Here is a 20935-nt window from a genome sequence, read left to right as displayed (position 1 = left end):
TCTATATAGGCTATGTTTGATGTCCAATCCTATTGACTTAACATCTCGTCAATAAGATGTGTTGAAATTAAAAATATGGATACTGAGTGTTCTATTTTCTTACGAAACCTGACATAAATAGTTACCCTGATTTTTTATTTAAACATATTTTTATTGTAACTTATATGTATATAAGAGATTGGGCAAAAACCACCTTTCCCGACACAAGTATACATGAAAAAAATACAGCAAGATGGCATAATATAATATTTTAATATAATATTATTTTTTAACATGTTTACAAATTGGTTTAGCGGGAGAGAGAGAGAGGACGGGGGGGGGGGAGTGTAGGACAAAAGCCCCCCCCCCCCCCCCCGGACATTAGCCCCCCCGGACATTAGCCCCTAGGACAAAAGCCCCTCCGGACGAAAGCCCCCCCGGACATTAGCCCCCCCCCCCCCCCCCCCCCCCCCCCCGGACAAAAGCCCCTTCTTTATAAATTTAGCTGGTATACTTTATATTCAATTCAATTCAATTCATTTATTGACTTTAGGTCTATGACCCATCAGTACATAAATTAATATACATGTATTTATATATGTATATATATATATATGAATACAACATGTATTATAATAAAATTACAAAACGTAATTGACCTATTATAATTAAATACGGAAACCGATTAACCGACATATGTACTATATTATGAGGAATATTAATCAACCATATTGTCTACTGGCAACATCAGCAAAAAAAATACATTGTAACCACTTAATCTTACAAGGGCTGCGCCCAATCACAGAATTGATACTAATTATAATACACTGTTACAGAATAAGGATTCTAGGAGAACTTTTATAACAGTCAGTCAGAGAGACATGGAAAACAAAGTATCAGATAATACCATTTGGTAGACACGACAGACGGACACCGGGAGGTTCAACAATGTATAAGCACACTATTATGCAATAACGTGTTACATCAAAACTCAACACCTACACAAACCGAGTATATTTACACAATTCTGCAACTAAAAGCTTCTTTGATAAATCTTCCTAGCAAATTCAATTCTTTAAGACTATTTGTGTTCAGTTTATATAAATGTGTACTTTTGAAAAACAGAAACTATATATATATATATTGTTGTTTTTATCTCTGAAATTTGGAGAGTAATTGTGTGGAAAATGAAGGTCCTTGGTTCAATGTCAGTGTAGCATTATATGTCTGTGGTTAAACATCATAATTTATTTTTTCAAACTTTATATTATTAAGTAAGCTAAAAATTTCAGGAGAGTTCTCCATGATGAACAAATTGTAACTGATTACACATAATTTTTGACTTCCTAATATACTGCAAATATTGATAATCAAAGAAATGTCTACAAAAGCAATAAACATTTGATCCCTATTTGCAGTGTCTCAAATTATAATATAATAAGTACATAATGTACCTAACCAAACATGTTGCTCTGTGTTGTAATACGTTTAATTTTAGGAATACAATGTAATTAAAATCAAAGAAACAATGAAGCCATTAATGGTATATTTCTTTCCAGGAAAATACAATATCAATGAAAAACCTACCAAACACCGGTGTAACAGCTTATTGTTTATGTAACAGTTCAAGTAGTTGTTTTTCGAACTGGTTGTTTACATTGCAGAAGCAACTGGTGACTGAAGTCACTTACATATATATGTAGCACTTAATATAACCACTGCTAAAACATATATTGTAATTTAAAAAAAAAATGAATAAATAAAAACATAAAAAAAAAAAATATATACATGTATATATAATTTTTTTTTTATGAAGGGGCTTTTGTCCACTTTTTGATTAGTGTGAAGGGGCTAATGTCCGGGGGGGCTTTTGTCCTAGGGGCTAATGTCCGGGGGGGCTTTTGTCCGTACCTCGGGGGGGGGGGGGGGGGGTATATATAAAGATATAGTGAAAGTAATTGCTCTTATTTCAATGCACGTGTATATCTTGATATGTTGCAACCATTAAACCAATACGTACAATGTACATATCATAAATGTATAACTTTCAACAATACAAATTACGTACCTAATTTAAATCTAAAATATATAAATGATTTAAGAATGATTAATACAATTATCATCGCATACGGATTTAACGGGTTTTACTTCCGCTATTACGGCCTCAAAAGGAAAGACCTAAATGTAAGAGGTGAGATACAGGTAGACTAGTAAACATGGAGCATAGGCTAAATCCTTATGTAACAACATTCCGCCCGCAGGTAAAAAAAAAGCTGTAGGGGTCCGATGGGGTCACTGCGATACAGGTATACTCGCTATTGTAATCAAAATCTGTGATTGGCAGATGTTAACAGCAGGTGAAAACATTTCCATAACGGTAACTACACTGTACACGACCGGTATTTGTCCTGTGTATAGAGGATTTATCTATATCACATTGATTAACTCCAATCATGATTTGTAAATGACGCGATTTTAACCACGTGGTCTCCATACACACAGTTTTATTTGGATACTATAACACATGGAAATGTGTTACATGAGGAACATTAACATTGTATCACACGTACATATATATGAATAAACAATCCAGTTACAAAAACATAATATTCATAGGATTATATTACATACACGTAATCAAAGAAGAATTTTTTTTAGAAAAAAAAGACAAACCATTTAGAACTTCCGTTTATAATTATGACCTTAAACAGACCTTTGGTTTAGTTTTATTTGGATTTGAGCGGTAATAATTTAGAATATGTAATTTCTTGCCAATTTTCAATGATTGCGTTTTTACAGGAAAACAGATAATAGTACTCATCTCCTACATTCTCTGAAGACAAGGTTCATATCTTCTCCTGAAACTCTTTGTTACCTACCAGTTTCAATGGAAAATTTCAATTACATGTACGTACACTGTGTATCTAATACAATTAGAGTTAATCTAATCTCATGCTTCATCGGACATAAAATGGACTGGTCAATAGCTCGGTGAAGGACGAAATACTTCACATTGTTTGGGTGTTAGGTCTTGATAATAATGGTGACTTTCGCATAGTCAGTACGTATTTTTTTTTTTTTATACTTCCGAAATAAAAAGGACAGGAAATATTTCCATGTTGTCGTTATAATTGATTAAAATTTGTTTAAAATGTGTTTTTGTTGACGTTTTTATCACGAATATTGGACTACACACACAATCATTCTGTGTTCTATATAGTTTAAACTGTATTTTATTTGACAATTTCCATTTAATAGCATATATACAACATAAGATATACATACATACGTATATACTATTATGCTCGGTCTTGTAATCAAAGACCGTACTACATGTATGTCTTTGCTGGCAAAAAGAGATCGGGAAGGCAATCGATTATCCTTTACAAAAGTGTTCGATATCTCACAAAATAATTTTGTACCAGGCTGCTAAAATGGTAACAATTTTTTTCAATTCTTTATTAGTCTTGCGAGTATACATCTCATCAACATCATACGATTACAAAAAATATAATTCAAGTCAGCTCGAGTAGAGCAATGCACTTGTGACGATTTTTTTTTTCTGATAAGAAAGTAATTAAATGATTAGCTACTATAGTTGGGAAACTATTAGCACTGATTTCGATATCTACCGGTAATATACATGTAAGTGTATGTCCGTGATATTAGCCATGCAAGAGATGACCCCGATGGACACATAAATAATGATAGTAATAAAAACACAATATCTTTAGGCCGTGGATTTAAAACTACGAAATGTTCAAATAATTGTGAAGTTTATGAAACTTCCTACAGAAATTCAAAGATAATTTTCTCAAACGGACATGTTGCTAGCTAAATACTTCAAATGTCTACGTAAAAATAAGTCGAGATCAAAATAACGAGCCCCTTATGTGGCCTCTCCGAGGTCATGCACAAAACGACATCTATACAAAGGTCAGCTAAATCAGAATTGTAATAATGCTGCCGTGGACACGTGGCTCATTGTCCACTATTAAAATGGTTACCGGATTGAGCACATTTCCGTGTTCCCCATATCCCACTCGAGGTGCACAAAAATTCTGACCAAGATCCGACCGTCCTAAGTACTCTAGAAATGATGACAAAACCGCCTTTTGACCCGTCCCCATTCCGTAAGAATGAAATAATGCTACTGCGGACACTTGGTTCATTGTCCACCATTAACCGGAATAATTACCTTTTGTTTTCCCAAAGAAGACGGTCACCAGTTAGCAGTCACAGGATACATTTACAATGTATTGACTCAGCTCCTAACACTAAATGACGACTATATCCAATATTACTGGATTTGTGACTCGTGAGTGATCTTGCACATGCATGAAAATAGTCTATTTGAACTTTAATAACTACAATATTTCCCTACAAATAGTTTTTATCAAAATGGTCGACATCAAGTACACTGTCATATTGTACAACATTGCAGATATTATTCAACTTATAACATAGATTTCATGAGCAATACATTACACGTATGAATTTGTATCTCATAGTTGAGGTACATCATCCAATAAATACTTACGATGGACGATACAACTGAAAACATATACATGGTCATTAAAGTATAATTAATCGACACCAGGCTGTTGAAAGTCTACCGTCATTACTGATTGAGCGGGTCCTATTCAATTCCGCTCGAGCGGGTCCGCTACAAGTCCGCTCGAGCGGGCCCGCTACAAGCCCGCCCGACGAGCGGGTCCGATACAAGTCCGCTCGAGCGGGCCCGCTACAAGCCCGCCCGGCGAGCGGGTCCGATACAAGTCCGCTCAAGCCCGCTACAAAACCGCTCAAGCCCGCTGCGAACCCGCTCAAGCCCGCTCGAAGCCCGCTCAAATCCCGCGGCAATCCCGCTACAAACCCGCGCAAATTCTGAGCGGAGGGCTGCGCGGGTCAACGCTCTGTGAGCGTTTGAGTACCAAATCACCCTCCTCGTACTGTACGTCCAGACGTCTTCTGGATATACTCTCCATCTGACCATTATATCTGACTATTCATGTAGTTAATTATTCAATTTGTTAAATTTTTCATACTTGCTGTACTTTTTGGGGCATCTATTCATTGTTGCTCTTTGAGACTCTTAGTCGCCTCCCGCCATCATGCAACAGCATTTTGGTCCGAGTTGGTCCGAATCGTCTGTTTCCCGTAGCGTCCTGTAGGGACACTTCGGCATTCGTAATTCTTATATTTTCAGCCTTGATAAATATTTGTAGCAGTTTTTTCACACCACTCTCTATAATTCTTATGATCTAACACATATTTTTCTAAAGTTTTTCAGACTTTGTACACGATATTTAATCAATCACTGTAGAGACGATAATGCAACATTTTTTATATAAATGCAATGTCGTCCACTAGCAGTGTTTAGGGACGAATCGTCTTTGAACTCTTCGGAATACTTTCACGTGCGGGGGAATTCAAAATATCTCTGCCGTTGGTCGCATAGCGTTCTAGTGTTTGAACATGATGCAGTCACGCTAGTATCCGCCTTCAGCCCACGTTTGCCGAAGGGTTCATTGTGGTTTCTCCAGTTACTAAAACATTATTCTTATTGTATTTAATTGTATTTCCAGTACTTCTTATATATATTATGTGATTGTATTTGTGATTTTTTGTGTTTTGATAAAGGGGCGGATTGCCTCGAAAATTTAACAAACCTTATTGTTTACACTGTTTGAATTAGTTCTTTGCCCCATATATATATATATCACCTCCATACATTTATGTGAGGATCCAGTGTTATCTGGATTATACTGTTTATATTACTTCTATAGTTTTTATTTCTCTCGGTACAGCTACGACAGGAAATTCAAATCTATATCTTCGGATCACCAACACATAGTGTATATGATACATTGCGCTAATAAATAGATATATAACTTAGCAACACAAATGACGAAGGAAGACAACTTTTTGACTCGTGCCCTGACCGGGCCTCGATCTCACGATCTACGGCACCCAATCGCCTAGCCAGAAACACCGATGTGGCGCAGCGGTATAGGCTGCGGGTATTTCTAGCTAGGCGAGTCGGTGCCGTAGATCGTGAGTTCGAGGCCCGGTCAGGGCACGAGTTAAAAAGTTGTCTTCCTTCGTCATTTGTGTTGCTAAGTTATATATATATATATAGTTTTTATTCATACTTAAGACATATCGATGAAGAAAGTCATTTCAAAAAGACAGATCATATGATGCAGCTCAGCAATATTCCCGACAAACATACAATAATTGATATATATATATATATATATTTAAGCATTGAACTGCTTTCAGTTGGAAGTTATGGGCTGATGAATGCCAACTGGACAAAGGCAAATTTAATGAAGCGCGCTAGCGCTTCATGTTGAATTTGCCTTTGTCCAGTTGGCATTCATCAGCCCATAACTTCCAACTAAAAGCAGTTCAATGCTTATATTTACATTTGACAACGATTTTTAAAGAATATATCCATGGAATTTTGCTCCGACAATGAATGAACAAATTATTATCGTCAAAGACGGAACAGCGTTTTCAATAGCCATCTTTCGTTATCGCCGACGTGACAATTATGACGTCACTATATTAATGACGTCATAATAAAGATTTGGAAGTTATGGACTCATAGCTTCCAAGTGAGCTTGGTAAAGTTATATAGTGGGGCTGCAGTGTAAATGTAAATATATATTGATATAATTGATATATCAGAAAATGGCGAAAGGTATCACCTATGACCTGTAGCTGAGAGCAAACGTCAAATAGTATACATTCCCAGCTAACGTAGGAAGTGAGGTCTGATTCTTCTCAAAGGGAATGCTGTTTGTATTGAAGGGAGAATGATTTAATTTATTTGACCATTTTGATATTCTAATTATTGTTAATATATCATTTCCAAGTCTATACATTGTTTACTTCGTTTTTAAATTTTATTTCATTTCTTTGACTTCTGAAAATACCTCTTTGGAAAATGTGATGTTGTTGAAAGATACCATTTATTACTTCATTTTATGTGGTACTATACAATCAAATGCTGTTTTATCAACGTTCGCCTTGCAGAAGTAGGTATTTTCACTGCTATGACTTAATAAATTTCCTTTTTTGGTCACTCAAGTGGAATATTTTATATAATGTGAAATCGATCATTCATACATCATGTTGACTTCATCATACATCTTTTGTCCAATTTTGTAACATTTTACTGAATCTTGAAGCTTCTTAAAATCCATTTGAATCCAAGTTGCAGAAAATTCCAATAAGCATATTCCACAATATTTCGAAATATTTACATTTTATGAAATAATTATTTTCTATAACAAAGCAAATTTTGCACAAATTGCGTTCTTCCATTCTCCATTTGTTGAGCTGATATTTACTAGGAACAATACCATGGAGCAATTGACACTAAAAATGTATGCTCATTTCCCTTAAAATTAATATCAATTTGAGAAAATCTTCAAAAAATTGCGATTCTTTTTGGTATAGATTTCCCATTTAAATTCACACACCCTTTCATATTAGTTCCAAAGAACATTACTACGGACTTTGTTTCTCTTTTGAATTCAGTTCCTTCCCTTGTTACATCCTAACTACATACCTTCAGTGGTATTATTATTCAATTTCAGTCCAGAAAGTCCTCCAAATTTTCCAACTATTTCCATTGCCTGTTTAATGTATTTTCGTTTCAGAAACATTGTCGTATCATCTGCTAAATGTGTTATCTTTGTACTTTTCGTAATCATCTTAAAACATCGGCCTGATTATCATTTCTCAATCTTGTTGCTAATATTTTCAAAAATCAAACACAAAAAATGACAACCCTGCCTAATTCCACGAGTGATTAAATATCCCCCCTTATCAAATTATTGTATGTTTTTACAAAACCTTTGATATCCATATAAAACGTTTTGACCCAAGTAATGAAAGAAATTCCTAATCCAAACATTTACACTTGCATACATCAATTTCCTTTCAACTGAATTTCTTTACTCTTTCTGTTTTAATGTGGAATCTGATTTCTGTTTAGATTATAAAATTTTATGCAAAAGCAAGTATTTATAAACCTGCATTTTGTACACATGATGACTGTTAGATATACAGCACAACGAACCCCAGAACAGCTGACTAGGACATTGAAAACATTCATGAATAACCATAGAAATAAACAGCTGTTATGTTCTTTACTATCCAATTTTAATCAATTTAATATTGACCTTGCAACATTTTGTTGTGTTTGAAAATTTAATATTTGAATCGGGAGCATTGACAATCATTCTGAGAAACAATACTTATACATTGAAGCTAATATTGCACATAACATCCAAATTAAAGGAACAACATTGGACGTTAAAGTAGAACCAACGTATGCTACACTTAACGTTACAGCTGACTATTTGGAGACCTCTCTTTCATGGTTTCGTTTCTGTAGTTTTCCCAATAATCCAATAACCATATTGGTTAATATCTCCATTGATATTATGACTTTTTCTCTTCTTTATCACATGATAACTATGTCTTGAGACGTTATTTACAGTAATGCGAAATTGTCATGGAAATCAGCACCAAACATTCATTTGGAAAATGTGCAAATAGAAAGTTTAAATTTCCAAAACAAGAATTTCAGAATAGGTATGTCCACACAACTTGGGAGATACATAGGCAGCTGTTTCCCCACCACTGCCAGGACTAATCAACAGATCACTCCGAGATGTATTTGCGATAGAATGGTGATCTGGAATGCTGACAGTCGGCTGCGCTACCATTATGCCACTCACCTATAGATCACGTGGACGGATGGGAAAATATCCTTATGTTATCGCTGGTACGAGAAAACATATAGATGCATGAAATTTACATATCATTTCGACACTCGCGGTTTTGTTTCATCAATACTACCACTTTCTTATGATAACTTCCTTAGTAGAAATGTATAGGCCTGTAAAATATCACTATTTTAACTGGAGTTGCTTTTAAGATGCCCCTAGCTTCTTGACTCCTCTGTGTGTACAGGTGTTCTTTATTGACCCATATTGATTCTACCTGATCATGGCATATATTTTCCTAGTGAAATCACAGAAATACAAGTGTAGAGATAATCTCGATTGAGATATCTTGCCAGAAGATGTTAAAAAAAGCGCTCCGGGTAGTCAAGAATTTCCTATGAAATTTCCGAAACATCATGCTGAATTTGAAATATGAATTTATTATTTTTTCGGTGTTTTAAATCAGCAGGTATTCCAGGAAGATGATTATAAGACACCTGCGCTCACAATTATACAGATGAATTACACTCGGTTTCCCAGTATACTAAGTGTATTGTGTTAAACAGCTGCCTGCCTTAATGAGTTGAATATAACTACGATGTATATAATATGTGACGAAAAGAAAAGTTCCATTACATTATATATTTTACAGATTTAACAAAGACTTCTGCCATTGTGTATGTAGCCGTATTCAGTGGTATACAAAAGTATCACCATGATGCGATTTTTTGTTCCATCTTTTATTGAATGGAAACAACAGGACAACACCCTGTAATAGCATAAATACAACAGGAGAAAACCCTGCAATAACATAAATAAAACAAGAGAAAACCGTGTAATAACATAAATACAACAAGAGAAGACTCTGTAATAACATAAATATAACAGGAGACTCTGTAATAACATAAATACAACAGGAGAAGACCGTGTAATAACATAAATACAACAGGAGAAGACCGTGTAATAACATAAATATAACAGGAGAAGACCGTGTAATAACATAAATACACCAGGAGAAGACCGTGCAATAACATAAATACAACAGGAGAAGACCGTGCAATAACATAAATACAACAGGAGAAGACCGTGTAATAACATAAATACACCAGGAGAAGACCGTGCAATAACATAAATACAACAGGAGAAGACCGTGCAATAACATAAATACAACAGGAGAAGACCGTGTAATAACATATATACAACAGGAGAAAACCGTGTAATAACATAAAACAACAGGAGAAGACCGTGCAATAACATAAATACAACAGGAGAAGACCGTGCAATAACATAAATACAACAGGAGAAGACCGTGTAATAACATAAATACAACAGAAGAAGACCGTGTTATAACATAAATACAACAGGAGAAGACCGTGTACTAACATAAATACAACAGGAGAAAACCGAGTTATAACATTAATAAAAAATATGGGACTGGCTGTTGTCATGTAATTTGATATATAATTTCATACGAAAAATGCATGTTTCATGGGAACATAATTAGCTCATTTGTATCGCATATATTGCACAAACTAGCCATGTTGTTTTGCTCATAGGTGTCTTAAGCACAAAATAGGAACATTGTTTGACCAGATTTGACTTCATTATATGTAAAAACACTGTTTTTATTTTGACCGTGAAATGCAAATGGCGATCGTGAATGATATCACACAAAAATGGCATATAAGGAGGTATTTTAAACATCAAAAATGCTCTTATTAGACACTATAAACAACTCTGAAAATGGTATGCTTTTAGAAAAAGTTTTTCAACCGTTGAGTTTGGAGTAAAATATGCCTATATCTGAAAACTCACCAATTTGACTTAAACAGATCCTTGTTACTATGATTAAAAGTCTTAAAAGTATGATAAAGGAGCATTTTTATTGATACAAAAAACCTCCCTTTATGACATATTTGTGTAATGTTATTCACAGCCACCATTTTGCATTTCAAGTTCAAAACAAAATAAGCGCTTATACGTACATAAAGTAAGATCCGGGTCAAATGAAAGTTCCTACCCTGTGTTATAGACAATAGTGAGCATAACAACTTGGCTATTTTCCAGGTTTGGTCATTTGCGCGACTTAGAATTATTCCATACTACATCTTACCAAAAAGTAACTCTATAGAAGAAATTGATAGCATCCACAGCAAATTATTGGTGTTTGTAAGAAACTGCATATCCAAACAAACAATTCGGTATATTTGTGCAAATATTTAGATATTTATTCGAATTTGAAATTCAATGTTATTCTGCTTTATAGATGACCCTTAATGGACATTATAATTGATATCTTTACAAACGTATGAACATTGTGTAGTCTTAAATTGCCACTATTGTAATTCTAATGACAAATTTGACTTCCGGCGTACGGACCGTCGACACGGTGTCCAGGGCTCCGAATGAAAATGTTCTGAAAATCATACTTTCAAGAAACAGATGTATATTTGTATGTAAGTATACGTCTACTATATACATGTAGCGTCTGTAACACTGACATTGAATTGTACGATATCTAGTATAACAAAACATGAGAAATTATGAACATTTTGAAATGTATATCATACCATTTATTTGTCATATAATACAGGGAATTCACCGCAGGGGTTAGTCAGGCTTGTCACTATATCGGAGTTCCAAGGTCACACCATTAATGTTTATAAATTATCTCTTTGATCTTGTAAACAATGGAGATGGCTGACAAAGCGTCGTCACAGGAAAGTGAAATAGAAGAACGTGTTAACGATATAGCCTCAGACACACCGAACAAACGTTAGATGATATCGATCACATTGCAATAATCATGGGCATCATTTTTGAGACAAAATCAGGAAAGTGCCAAAATTAACCGAACATAGAAGGAAGAATATAAAAAAAAGTTACTCAAGAAAATAATAGAAAAGGATCAAGAATGTGAAGTGGGATTTTATTATCATAAATTGAACCCATAGGTTCGAAACCTATCAACTCCAAAACATAGAAGGTAAATCCCAATTTGGAAGGAGGGTATTTAATTTTTTGTTTTCTTTTAATGTTTTCTACCTTATATTCCTTTAACTTCAGTATGTCTTGTAAAATTTGCAAGGCGACGTTTTTAACAGATAGGTTTAATTCTTCGGTACCCGATACCTTCCGGGTCATTAACTGGAACGTGACATGACGTCATTACCTTACTTGTATATCGTATATTGGAATTCGAATGCGACTTTACTGCTTGTGCATAATTTTTGCTATTGCTGTCTTTGCTTTTACGTTTACATTCACTGCATCGATTTAGACTCAATTCTGATGTCAATCAGTCCGTAACTTTTTTCGTGTCAATTTTTCATTTCAAAATTTCCAACACACGTGAATCGTAGTTATCTTTGATATCGGCTTCATGGTTTTCTAGGGGATCATCAAAGACATTATTTTCATGTTTGTTTACTGTTCATGAGGTACTATCTCCGTACATAAACCAGCGCTCTCTAACCCCGTTAATACGTCATCAGATTGATAAAGTCTAACATTAACGGATTGTGAGTTCCACTATTGATTGTTGAACTTTGGCACCTGTTATTATATTTTTGGGTGCTATTGTCTTTTCGCATTGTCCACGCTGTACGTAGTTTAGGTCAGCTGATAGACCCAAGTTCATGTCTCCGCCTCATCGTCGAAATCGTCAGTTCCCTGTTTATAGAACATTTCTTTTTTAGTCTTCTAAATTGTTATACGTGTTCTGATGCCATCAGAATTATCTGTTATGTTTACACTGAAAGATGTTTGATGAGGACAAAATAATAGTTGTTACGTAAATGCTGGCAGATTGTGATGCTAGCTAAGGTTTAAGACACAATACTTGATTGAAATGTCTTTATTTTTTAGGTCATTACATTGCTGTAACCAGCAGCGAATGATTTTCTTTCTCCGCTTGGTATTGGTATCCGCTAAACTCGATAAGTGCTCGCAAAATATTAACGTTCACAACAACATCAACCGAATACATTCGAAAGACTTAAATACTATTCAATTAACACCACAATTAATTGTTTTAACACCAAAGTGCCTTTTGTTAAGCATACAGTTGGCAGCATACAGTTGGCAGCATACAGTACAAATGATGGTTGTTGAAGGTTTTGCTCCTTTTTCAGAATGACGCTTAAGGGAACTAAAATGATCCTACTCATGTTGGGAGTAGCCTGTGTCGCGGTGCTGATTTTAAGTTATAAATATATATCTACCGAAGACTTACAAGGTACGTAAGCAGCTTTTAATGTTACCTCATCAAACCAACGAGGTGCTCAAAATTCATCTGTAAATAGTGTAGATTATTAATTGGAACAGCTATCAAAGCCAATAATTCAAAGATCAAACCGACAGTTGAACATATAGAAAATCAGTATATGCACAGTAGTTTTAGGTCTATTACATTGACTAAAGTCAGATTCTATCGAGTGCTTTTCCGAAGAAAGACTTACCTATGATAGCTTTTCGGGCTTGGTGGCAAAGGTAAAATGCTTTTATACTACAGAAAATCAGTCTATGCACCGCATCCTGAGTCATATTGGGCAAAATGTACTCGGACGTTATCCAGTGTTTCATCAACGAAAGTTCTTACTTGGAATAACTTTTCAGGATCGAGAGTTTAAGGTCAAGGTCACTGTTACTATGATGTCAGTTTATTCAGAATGTAATATCGTTCTGTGGTGTCAATTATAATGCCACTCAGATAAAAATAGGTTTCGAGAAACACACATTGTAGTGTTAGTTCTAACATATCAGTACTCAACTTACATTAGAGTACGAACATTTCCCATTTGTATTGAACCTAATACTAGTGATCCAGCAGGGCTCATTGCTATTTGAATAATATTAATGATGAAATACTGTGAGTTATCTTGTTACATAGTAACCATGTTTCATTTCAACAAATTTTATTGTTTTAAAGAAAAACAATTGGATTGAACATCAGGCTTAAGCCTATTTTAAGTTCTCTCCGTATCATAATAATATTAACAAAATAAAAACATCCGGTATTAATAGCATACAATGTAGAGTAATATATAGTATTACACACACACACACACACACACACACACTCGCACATGTTATACATGTATATGTACAGGGGAAAGAAATTCAAATACTCTACGTATATAAACAGTGGGTTTTCCATTACTATTATGATTAGAATTTATAGATTTGTTTGATATTGCAATGTTATCTGCCTGGATGGGAGGCAGGTGCCTAGTCAAACCAAGAGTTTCCGACAAAAATGTCCATGAGGTGCTTACACCCAGTAGTCATCCACTCATGGCTGAATACACACCTGCCCCCCAACCCAGGCAGACACTATGTACATATATGTGTTTTTAACTTTTTCTTTCCAGCTTAGAATAATTACGGTAATTATAAACTCAGAGTATTAAATGGTTTAGTATTACTCATCCAAAACAGGGTCACCTACACAGATTCTTGCGCAAAACTGCACAGACATGGACAAAATTTTTAAGATGTTCATAATATCTCATCAACTATATACAAGGATAAATGACAAATAAATTTTTACTAAGATCTTAATTTGATAAAAAATATACATGTTCTAATGAACCACTAATTCCTAAGTTACACTGGTTTAGGCTGACCTTTACCCTTAGGACCAACTAATAGACATATAATAGACTTCCAGTACTAAAGACTTGAATCAGACCCCGACTTTTGACTTAATGACTAATGTAATAGTCTATTTGTGTTTTTAATATATCTAATTACATTATCAAAGATATGAGTGTTTATATCATCACTGTAACTGTCAGAGCCATTTAGGAGTATGTCAATATGAAAATATTCCTGCTTATGTAGAGAATTTATTAGAATATCTCTATGCACAATATAGTTAGGGCATAAAAAGAAAAAATGATATGAAGTTTCAAGTCCAAATTCACAACTACAAACAGGCGATTCTATCAAGTGGTCTTTATAAAGATCATAATTTAATTGGCTTGCTACATTTCTCAATTGACACAAAAGTATGTTTTCATTTCTATTTCCTTTATATTTAAAGATTGAGGAAGTAGTATTTCTTATATCATTACCCGTCGATATCAAGTTTCGAAATTTTGTAATGGTTGGTGCATTTAATGTATCAAAATCAAGGTAATTAAACTCTCGTACCATGGAGGGAAAAAACCTATGAAAATAATTTTCAGAGTGACATAGTGGTGGGTTGAAAGCCCTGATGGTTCTTAAAGGGTAGTTCTGTTCATCAATATTATTTTTAAAAACGTTTACAATCTCAGTAAGATAGGAAGGTGTATCATTGTGTATTATTTTGTACATCAGCAGATATTTATGTTTCTTCCGTCTGGACTCCAATGTTTCCCATCCTAGCTCATTATACAATTTTTCATGTGAGGTTCCCCTACGTAGGCCAGTTATAATACGAGCAGCTTCAATTTGAATAGATTCTAATAAATTTTTACATTGCTGAGAGCAATTATCCCAGATCACATCGGCATAATCAAGTATAGGCCTAATAAAAGCAGTAAAAATAGTAGTAAGTGAACTTCTATCAATTTTATATTTAAGATATTTCAAAATATTAAGACGTTTACAGGCTTTTTGGTAGATATTGTGAATATGATTATTCCATGTACCATCAGCTGAAAATAAAACACCAAGGTGACTATGTGAGTCATTATTTTCTATTGCTGTGTCAGCAAACAATAGTGGTAAGTGTACAGTATTTATTTTTCTGGTAAATAAAACTGATTTAGTTTTTGAGGGGTTAAATATAACATCCCATGGTTTTGCCCAAATATTGATAGTTTGTAGATCTTCATTTAGTAAGTCAGTAGCAATAATTTTATTATGATTATCAATAATGGCAAATAATGATGTATCATCTGCAAACAGTTTTATAGAATTATTAACATCATTAGTTATGTCATTTATATAAATAAGAAATAACAGAGGACCCAGTACTGAACCCTGAGGAACCCCTGCATTGACAGTACGGAAAGAAGAGTAATGTCCTTCAGTAATGACTCTTTGTTTTCTATCCTTTAAATAATTCCGAAACCATTCCAATAATTTCCCTGTAATTCCACATTTTTTTAGTTTATACAATAGCCCCTCATGCCAAACTCTATCAAATGCTTTGCTTATATCACAAAATATAAATTGTAACTCATTTCCTATATCTAAATTACTAGTGATAGTATGATAAATAGACAACAGTTGATTTACAGTAGAATCTTTTGGTGTAAAGCCAGATTGATGATTTGAAATGATATTATGTTGTTTGACAAAATTGTACAAATATTTAAATATTATCTTTTCACATAGTTTACTAAAGCAATTGGTAATTGATATTGGTCTATAATTAGTTGGTTCATTTCGGGTGCCATTACCCTTATTAATTGCATTAACATAGTAACCATGTTGTGTTTTATCAACACTTTTCAATGCTATATACAATTAACACCAAAATGCCTTTTGGTAACACTGTTAGAAGTGAAGGTGCAATAGTCCTATTATTCAAAAGATTTCATTATTTACAATGTTGGATTTGTAAAGAAGGTCAACTGCATATGTATATGTGGGAATGTGTCACTGTATAACTTAATTATAATGTGATATACAGGTAACGGTTATTGCAAAATACCCAGAAGATATTGTCACTTTTCAGTACAAATTGAAAGTAAGATGGAGTAGAGCCAAAAGGAATTAAACCGCATCATACGGCTGTTTCCTAGGACTCCTCAGTGATGATCAGCGCCTAAGCTTTAGATTCATAACCACATATGCTGAAATTTCATATACATGCTCAAAACCATCACTTTTTGTACTAGTTTTGTATTACCGGCCACATTGGATCAACAATGTGGTTACTGTTCGACCTCATCGCTCTACCGAATTTATTAACAATCTAATTTTCTTGACAATACATACACTTACTCCCAAACACCATTTCCTGTACGAGTCTGCATTTCAACCACCAGGTGTGAAAATGGAAGTCACGGTTATTATAAATAGATTTTCGGTATTCTTCTCTCTACCGACTTCATTAATTTTCTCATCGTCCAGAAACTCTATTCACTTACAAACGTTATCTTTTGGACAAATTATCGTCGCTGTTAATATCAACAGATTTTTTACTCTAGCGATATATTACAAATACGACAGGGAATTCAAATCTTTATCTTCGGATCACCAACACATAGTGCATATGAGACATTGTCTTTGATACGTAACATAGTTACACAACTGACGAAGGCGCAGTGATGGTCGGCCCGATATCCTGACATGATCATATTGGAAGTAACTGCCATTGAACCGTTCTTTTTAAGAACGCCGATGTGGCTCAGCGGTATAAGCTGCGGGTATTTCTAGCTAGGCAATTGGGTGTCGTAGATCGTGAGTTCGAGGCCTAGTCAGGGCACGAATCATAAAGTTGTCTTCCTTCGTCAGATGGGTTAATATGTTATATATATTATATACATGTATATTTCAAATTAGATCTGATTGTCTTGAAACTAATACATTTACTCACAAATTTGATCTTTTCAATTAGTTTGCATTTTAATCTCTTAGGACATAAATTGTAGTCACATTTATTATAGATGTTCGTCGTCCTAGCTCGCTCTACCGCTTTGATAATCAAAAGACATTTTTGTTAGTTCAAACTCTTATTGTGAATAAATGTGATTCAGTAATCGAGAAATGGCATTGTATTCATTTTTTCCAGGAAACAGTCTTTCTGTTCAAACTAAAAATCTTCCCCAACTGATGATGGATAGACAGGTGAGTTAACATGATTGCGATAGTTCATCAGACAAGAATATGTGATTGAAATGTACATACGAAATACCTGTTATTGTAATGTACATACGAAATACCTGTTATTATAATGTACATGCGAAATGCCTGTTATTGTAATGTACATACAAAATGCCTGTTATTGCAATGTATATACGAAATGCCGGCTATTGTAATGTACATGCTTAATACCTGTTATCACAATGTATTTAGGAAATGCCTGTTATTGTAATGTACATACGAAATGCCTGTTATTGTAATGTTCATACGAAATACCTGTTATTGTAATTTACATACGAAATGCCTGTTATTGTAATGTACCTACGAAATGCCTGTTATTGTAATGTACATACGAAATGTCTGTTATTATAATGTACATACGAAATGTCTGTTATTATAATGTACATACGAAATGCCTGTTATTATAATGTACATACAAAACGGTTTTGCGTATCACTTAGCGGCGTTTTACTATATATCCGTACACTCCAACTAATATTATGAAAAGAAATGTTAATTAACTGGCATGAAATAGGTTAATTTATCCTCGAAAAAGCTTTTCTAGTGAGGTAGAAACAGGTCGAACAAACTCGTGGTTGTTGTATATGGTATTTCTTTCACTTTCGCTAGTTGTTTTTCAAAAGTTTCTAAAATCACTCGCTAAAGCCAGTGTTTTTTGTAACTTTTGAAAAATAACTAACTCGAGTGAACGAACTATCATTTAAATGTACAACAACCACGAGTTTGTGTAACCTCCATATATATTATAAAAAAAGAATAATATACTTCATGATGTTGTTTACTGTTTTGTGTCTAAACAGGGATCTCTGGAAAAGTTCAAAGAAAGACAAACACATCTACTTGAAAACTGCCATCCTAGCACCAATTTGGAGAAGAATCCAAAATTTGAATATGTTAAAAAAAGATTTCTTCTATATGATTCTAAATCAAACTTTGTCTTCTGTATGGTACAAAAGATAGGCTGCACTTTCTGGCGAAGACTATTTCATTCATTAAAATACAAGGCCATTTCAGATGTGTATACCATCAATCCTAAAAAAGTTCACACGGAAAATCTTCCTACCTTAGGGCACCTAAATATCACCGAGGCTTCGCGAGTTTTAAGATCAGCGAATACAGCAATGTTTGTCCGAGATCCCTACGAACGTATCTTTTCTGCATACTTAGATAAGTTGTACGTTATAAATCTTTATTATATGGAACACCTCGGGCGACATATAGTAAAATCAAGAAAAAAACCCACAGCTGTAAGCTTAAGGTGTGGTCATGATGTGTCCTTCTCAGAACTGATACGATATTTAGTGGAACAGAAAAGAAAGAGACAATATGTCGACGAACACTTCTCACCTATACACACCCATTGTTTACCATGTCAGATAAAATATAACTTCACAGGGAAAATGGAGTCTTTCGATGAAGATGTATCGGAAATCATGACAAAAACCGGCATTTTTCAAAATGTATCAGGTCTAATGTCGAGAAAGTCGTCTATTGCCAAAGAAATAAACTCCAGCATATACACCAACATATTAGATGCATTCAACAATCGAAATAATATGTTACCATGTATGACTATGAACGAGATGTACGGTCGTGTGTGGACGACACTTCAACTTCGTGGCTTTTTGAACCCAGATTTACCAATGCCTGACTCCCCACATCTTACCGTGGATATGGTTTACCGCGAGGCGATCAAGAACAGTGACCCATCACGCGTGTCCGAGTACAAACACAGAGGATTAGTCAAGATGTATAAAACTGTGGATCGACAACTATTGCTACAGTTTAGGGAGTACGTCCTACTAGATTGTCAGCTGTTCGGATATAATGACAGACCTCCATATGTATTTTCCGACGACTAATGGTTATATATATATATATATTTATATATATATATAGTTTTTATTTCTCTCGGTACAGCTACGACAGGAAATTCAAATCTATATCTTCGGATCACCAAAACATATTGTATATGATACATTGTGCAAATTAATAGATATATACATGTAACTTAGCAACACAAATGACGAAGGAAGACAACTTTTTGACTCGTGCCCTGACCGGGCCTCGAACTCACGATCTACGGCACCCAATCGCCTAGCCAGAAACGCCGATGTGACGCAGCGGTATAGGCTGCGGGTATTTCTAGCTAGACGAGTCGGTGCCGTAGATCGTGAGTTCGAGGCCCGGTCAGGGCACGAGTCAAAAAGTTGTAAACCTTCGTCATTTGTGTTGCTAAGTTATATATATATATAGTTTTTTATTGATACTTAAGACATATCGATGAAGAAAGTCATTTCAAAAAGACAGATCATATGATGCAGCGCAGCAATATTCCCGAAAAACATGCAATAATTGATATATCAGAAAATGGCGAAAGGTATCACCTATGACCTGTAGCTGAGACCAAACGTCAAATAGTATACATTCCCAGCTAACGTAGGAAGTGAGGTTTGTTTCTTCTCAAAGGGCATGTTGTTTGTATTGAAGGGAGAATGATTTAATCTATTTGAACATTTTGACATTCTAATGTTAATATATCATTTCCTAGTCTATACCTTGTTTACTTTACATTTCTTTGACTTCTTTAAATACCTCTTTGGAAAATGTATACATGTGATGTTGTTGAAAGATACCATTTATTGCTTCATTTTATGTGGTACTATACAATCAAATGCTGTTTTATCAACGTTCGCCTTGCAGAAGTAGGTATTTCCACTGCTATGACTTAATAAATTTCCTTTTTTGATCACTCAAGTGGAATATTTTATATAATGTGAAATCGATCATTCATACATCATGTTGACTTCATCATACATCTTTTGTCCAATTTTGTAACATTTTACTGAATCTTGAAGCTGCTTAAAACCCATTTGAATCCAAGTTGCAGAAAATTCCAATAAGCATATTCCACAATATTTCAAAATATTTACATTTTATGAAATAATTATTGTAATTTTCTATAACAAAGCAAATTTTGCGCAAATTGCGTTCTTCCATTCTCCATTTATTAAGCTGATATTTAATAGGAACAATACAATGGAGCAAGCGACACTAAAAATGTATGCTCATTTCCCTTAAAATCAATATCAATTTGAGAAAATCTTCAAAAAATTGCGATTCTTTTTGGTATAGATTTCCAATTTAAATTCACACACCCTTTCATATGAGTTCAAAAGAACATTACTAAGGACTTTACTTCTCTTTTGAATTCAGTTCCTTCCCTTGTTACATCCTAACTACATACCTTCAGTGTTATTATTATTCAATTTCAGCCCAGAAAGTCCTCCACATTTTCTAACTATTTCCATTGCCTGTTTAATGTATTTTCGTTTCAGAAACAGTGTCGTATCATCTGTTAATTGTGCTATCTTTGTACTTTTCGT

General features: G+C 34.4%; 1 protein-coding gene across 2 annotated transcripts; it reads left to right on the top strand.

Annotated features, from left to right (window-relative positions):
- Positions 1-11071: 11071 nt before the first annotated feature.
- LOC117328114 (carbohydrate sulfotransferase 9-like) lies at positions 11072-19473 on the top strand. Of its 2 annotated transcripts, none has more exons than XM_033885488.1 (4): positions 11072-11182; positions 12860-12963; positions 17458-17513; positions 18350-19473. In XM_033885488.1, the coding sequence occupies exons 1-4, from the start codon at positions 11169-11171 to the stop codon at positions 19409-19411; spliced, it is 1236 nt and encodes a 411-aa protein (XP_033741379.1). In that variant the 5' UTR covers positions 11072-11168; the 3' UTR covers positions 19412-19473. The 2 variants fall into 2 exon arrangements, with proteins under 2 accessions (XP_033741379.1, XP_033741380.1); XM_033885489.1 differs by lacking the exon at positions 11072-11182 and adding an exon at positions 11207-11712.
- Positions 19474-20935: the final 1462 nt, after the last annotated feature.

The sequence above is a fragment of the Pecten maximus genome, chromosome 5, assembly GCF_902652985.1.
Source record: "Pecten maximus chromosome 5, xPecMax1.1, whole genome shotgun sequence".
Lineage (NCBI taxonomy): Eukaryota > Metazoa > Mollusca > Bivalvia > Pectinida > Pectinidae > Pecten > Pecten maximus.
Note: the sequence above shows the minus strand (reverse complement) of the source record. Positions and strands in the feature narration are given on the sequence as shown.

Bases quoted from the DNA above. Each gene is read 5' to 3' on its own strand.
- LOC117328114 (XM_033885488.1), top strand. The intron at 12,964-17,457 runs GTACGTAAGCAG...CATTTTTTCCAG, and splicing joins ATCTACCGAAGACTTACAAG to GAAACAGTCTTTCTGTTCAA. The intron at 17,514-18,349 runs GTGAGTTAACAT...GTGTCTAAACAG, and splicing joins AACTGATGATGGATAGACAG to GGATCTCTGGAAAAGTTCAA.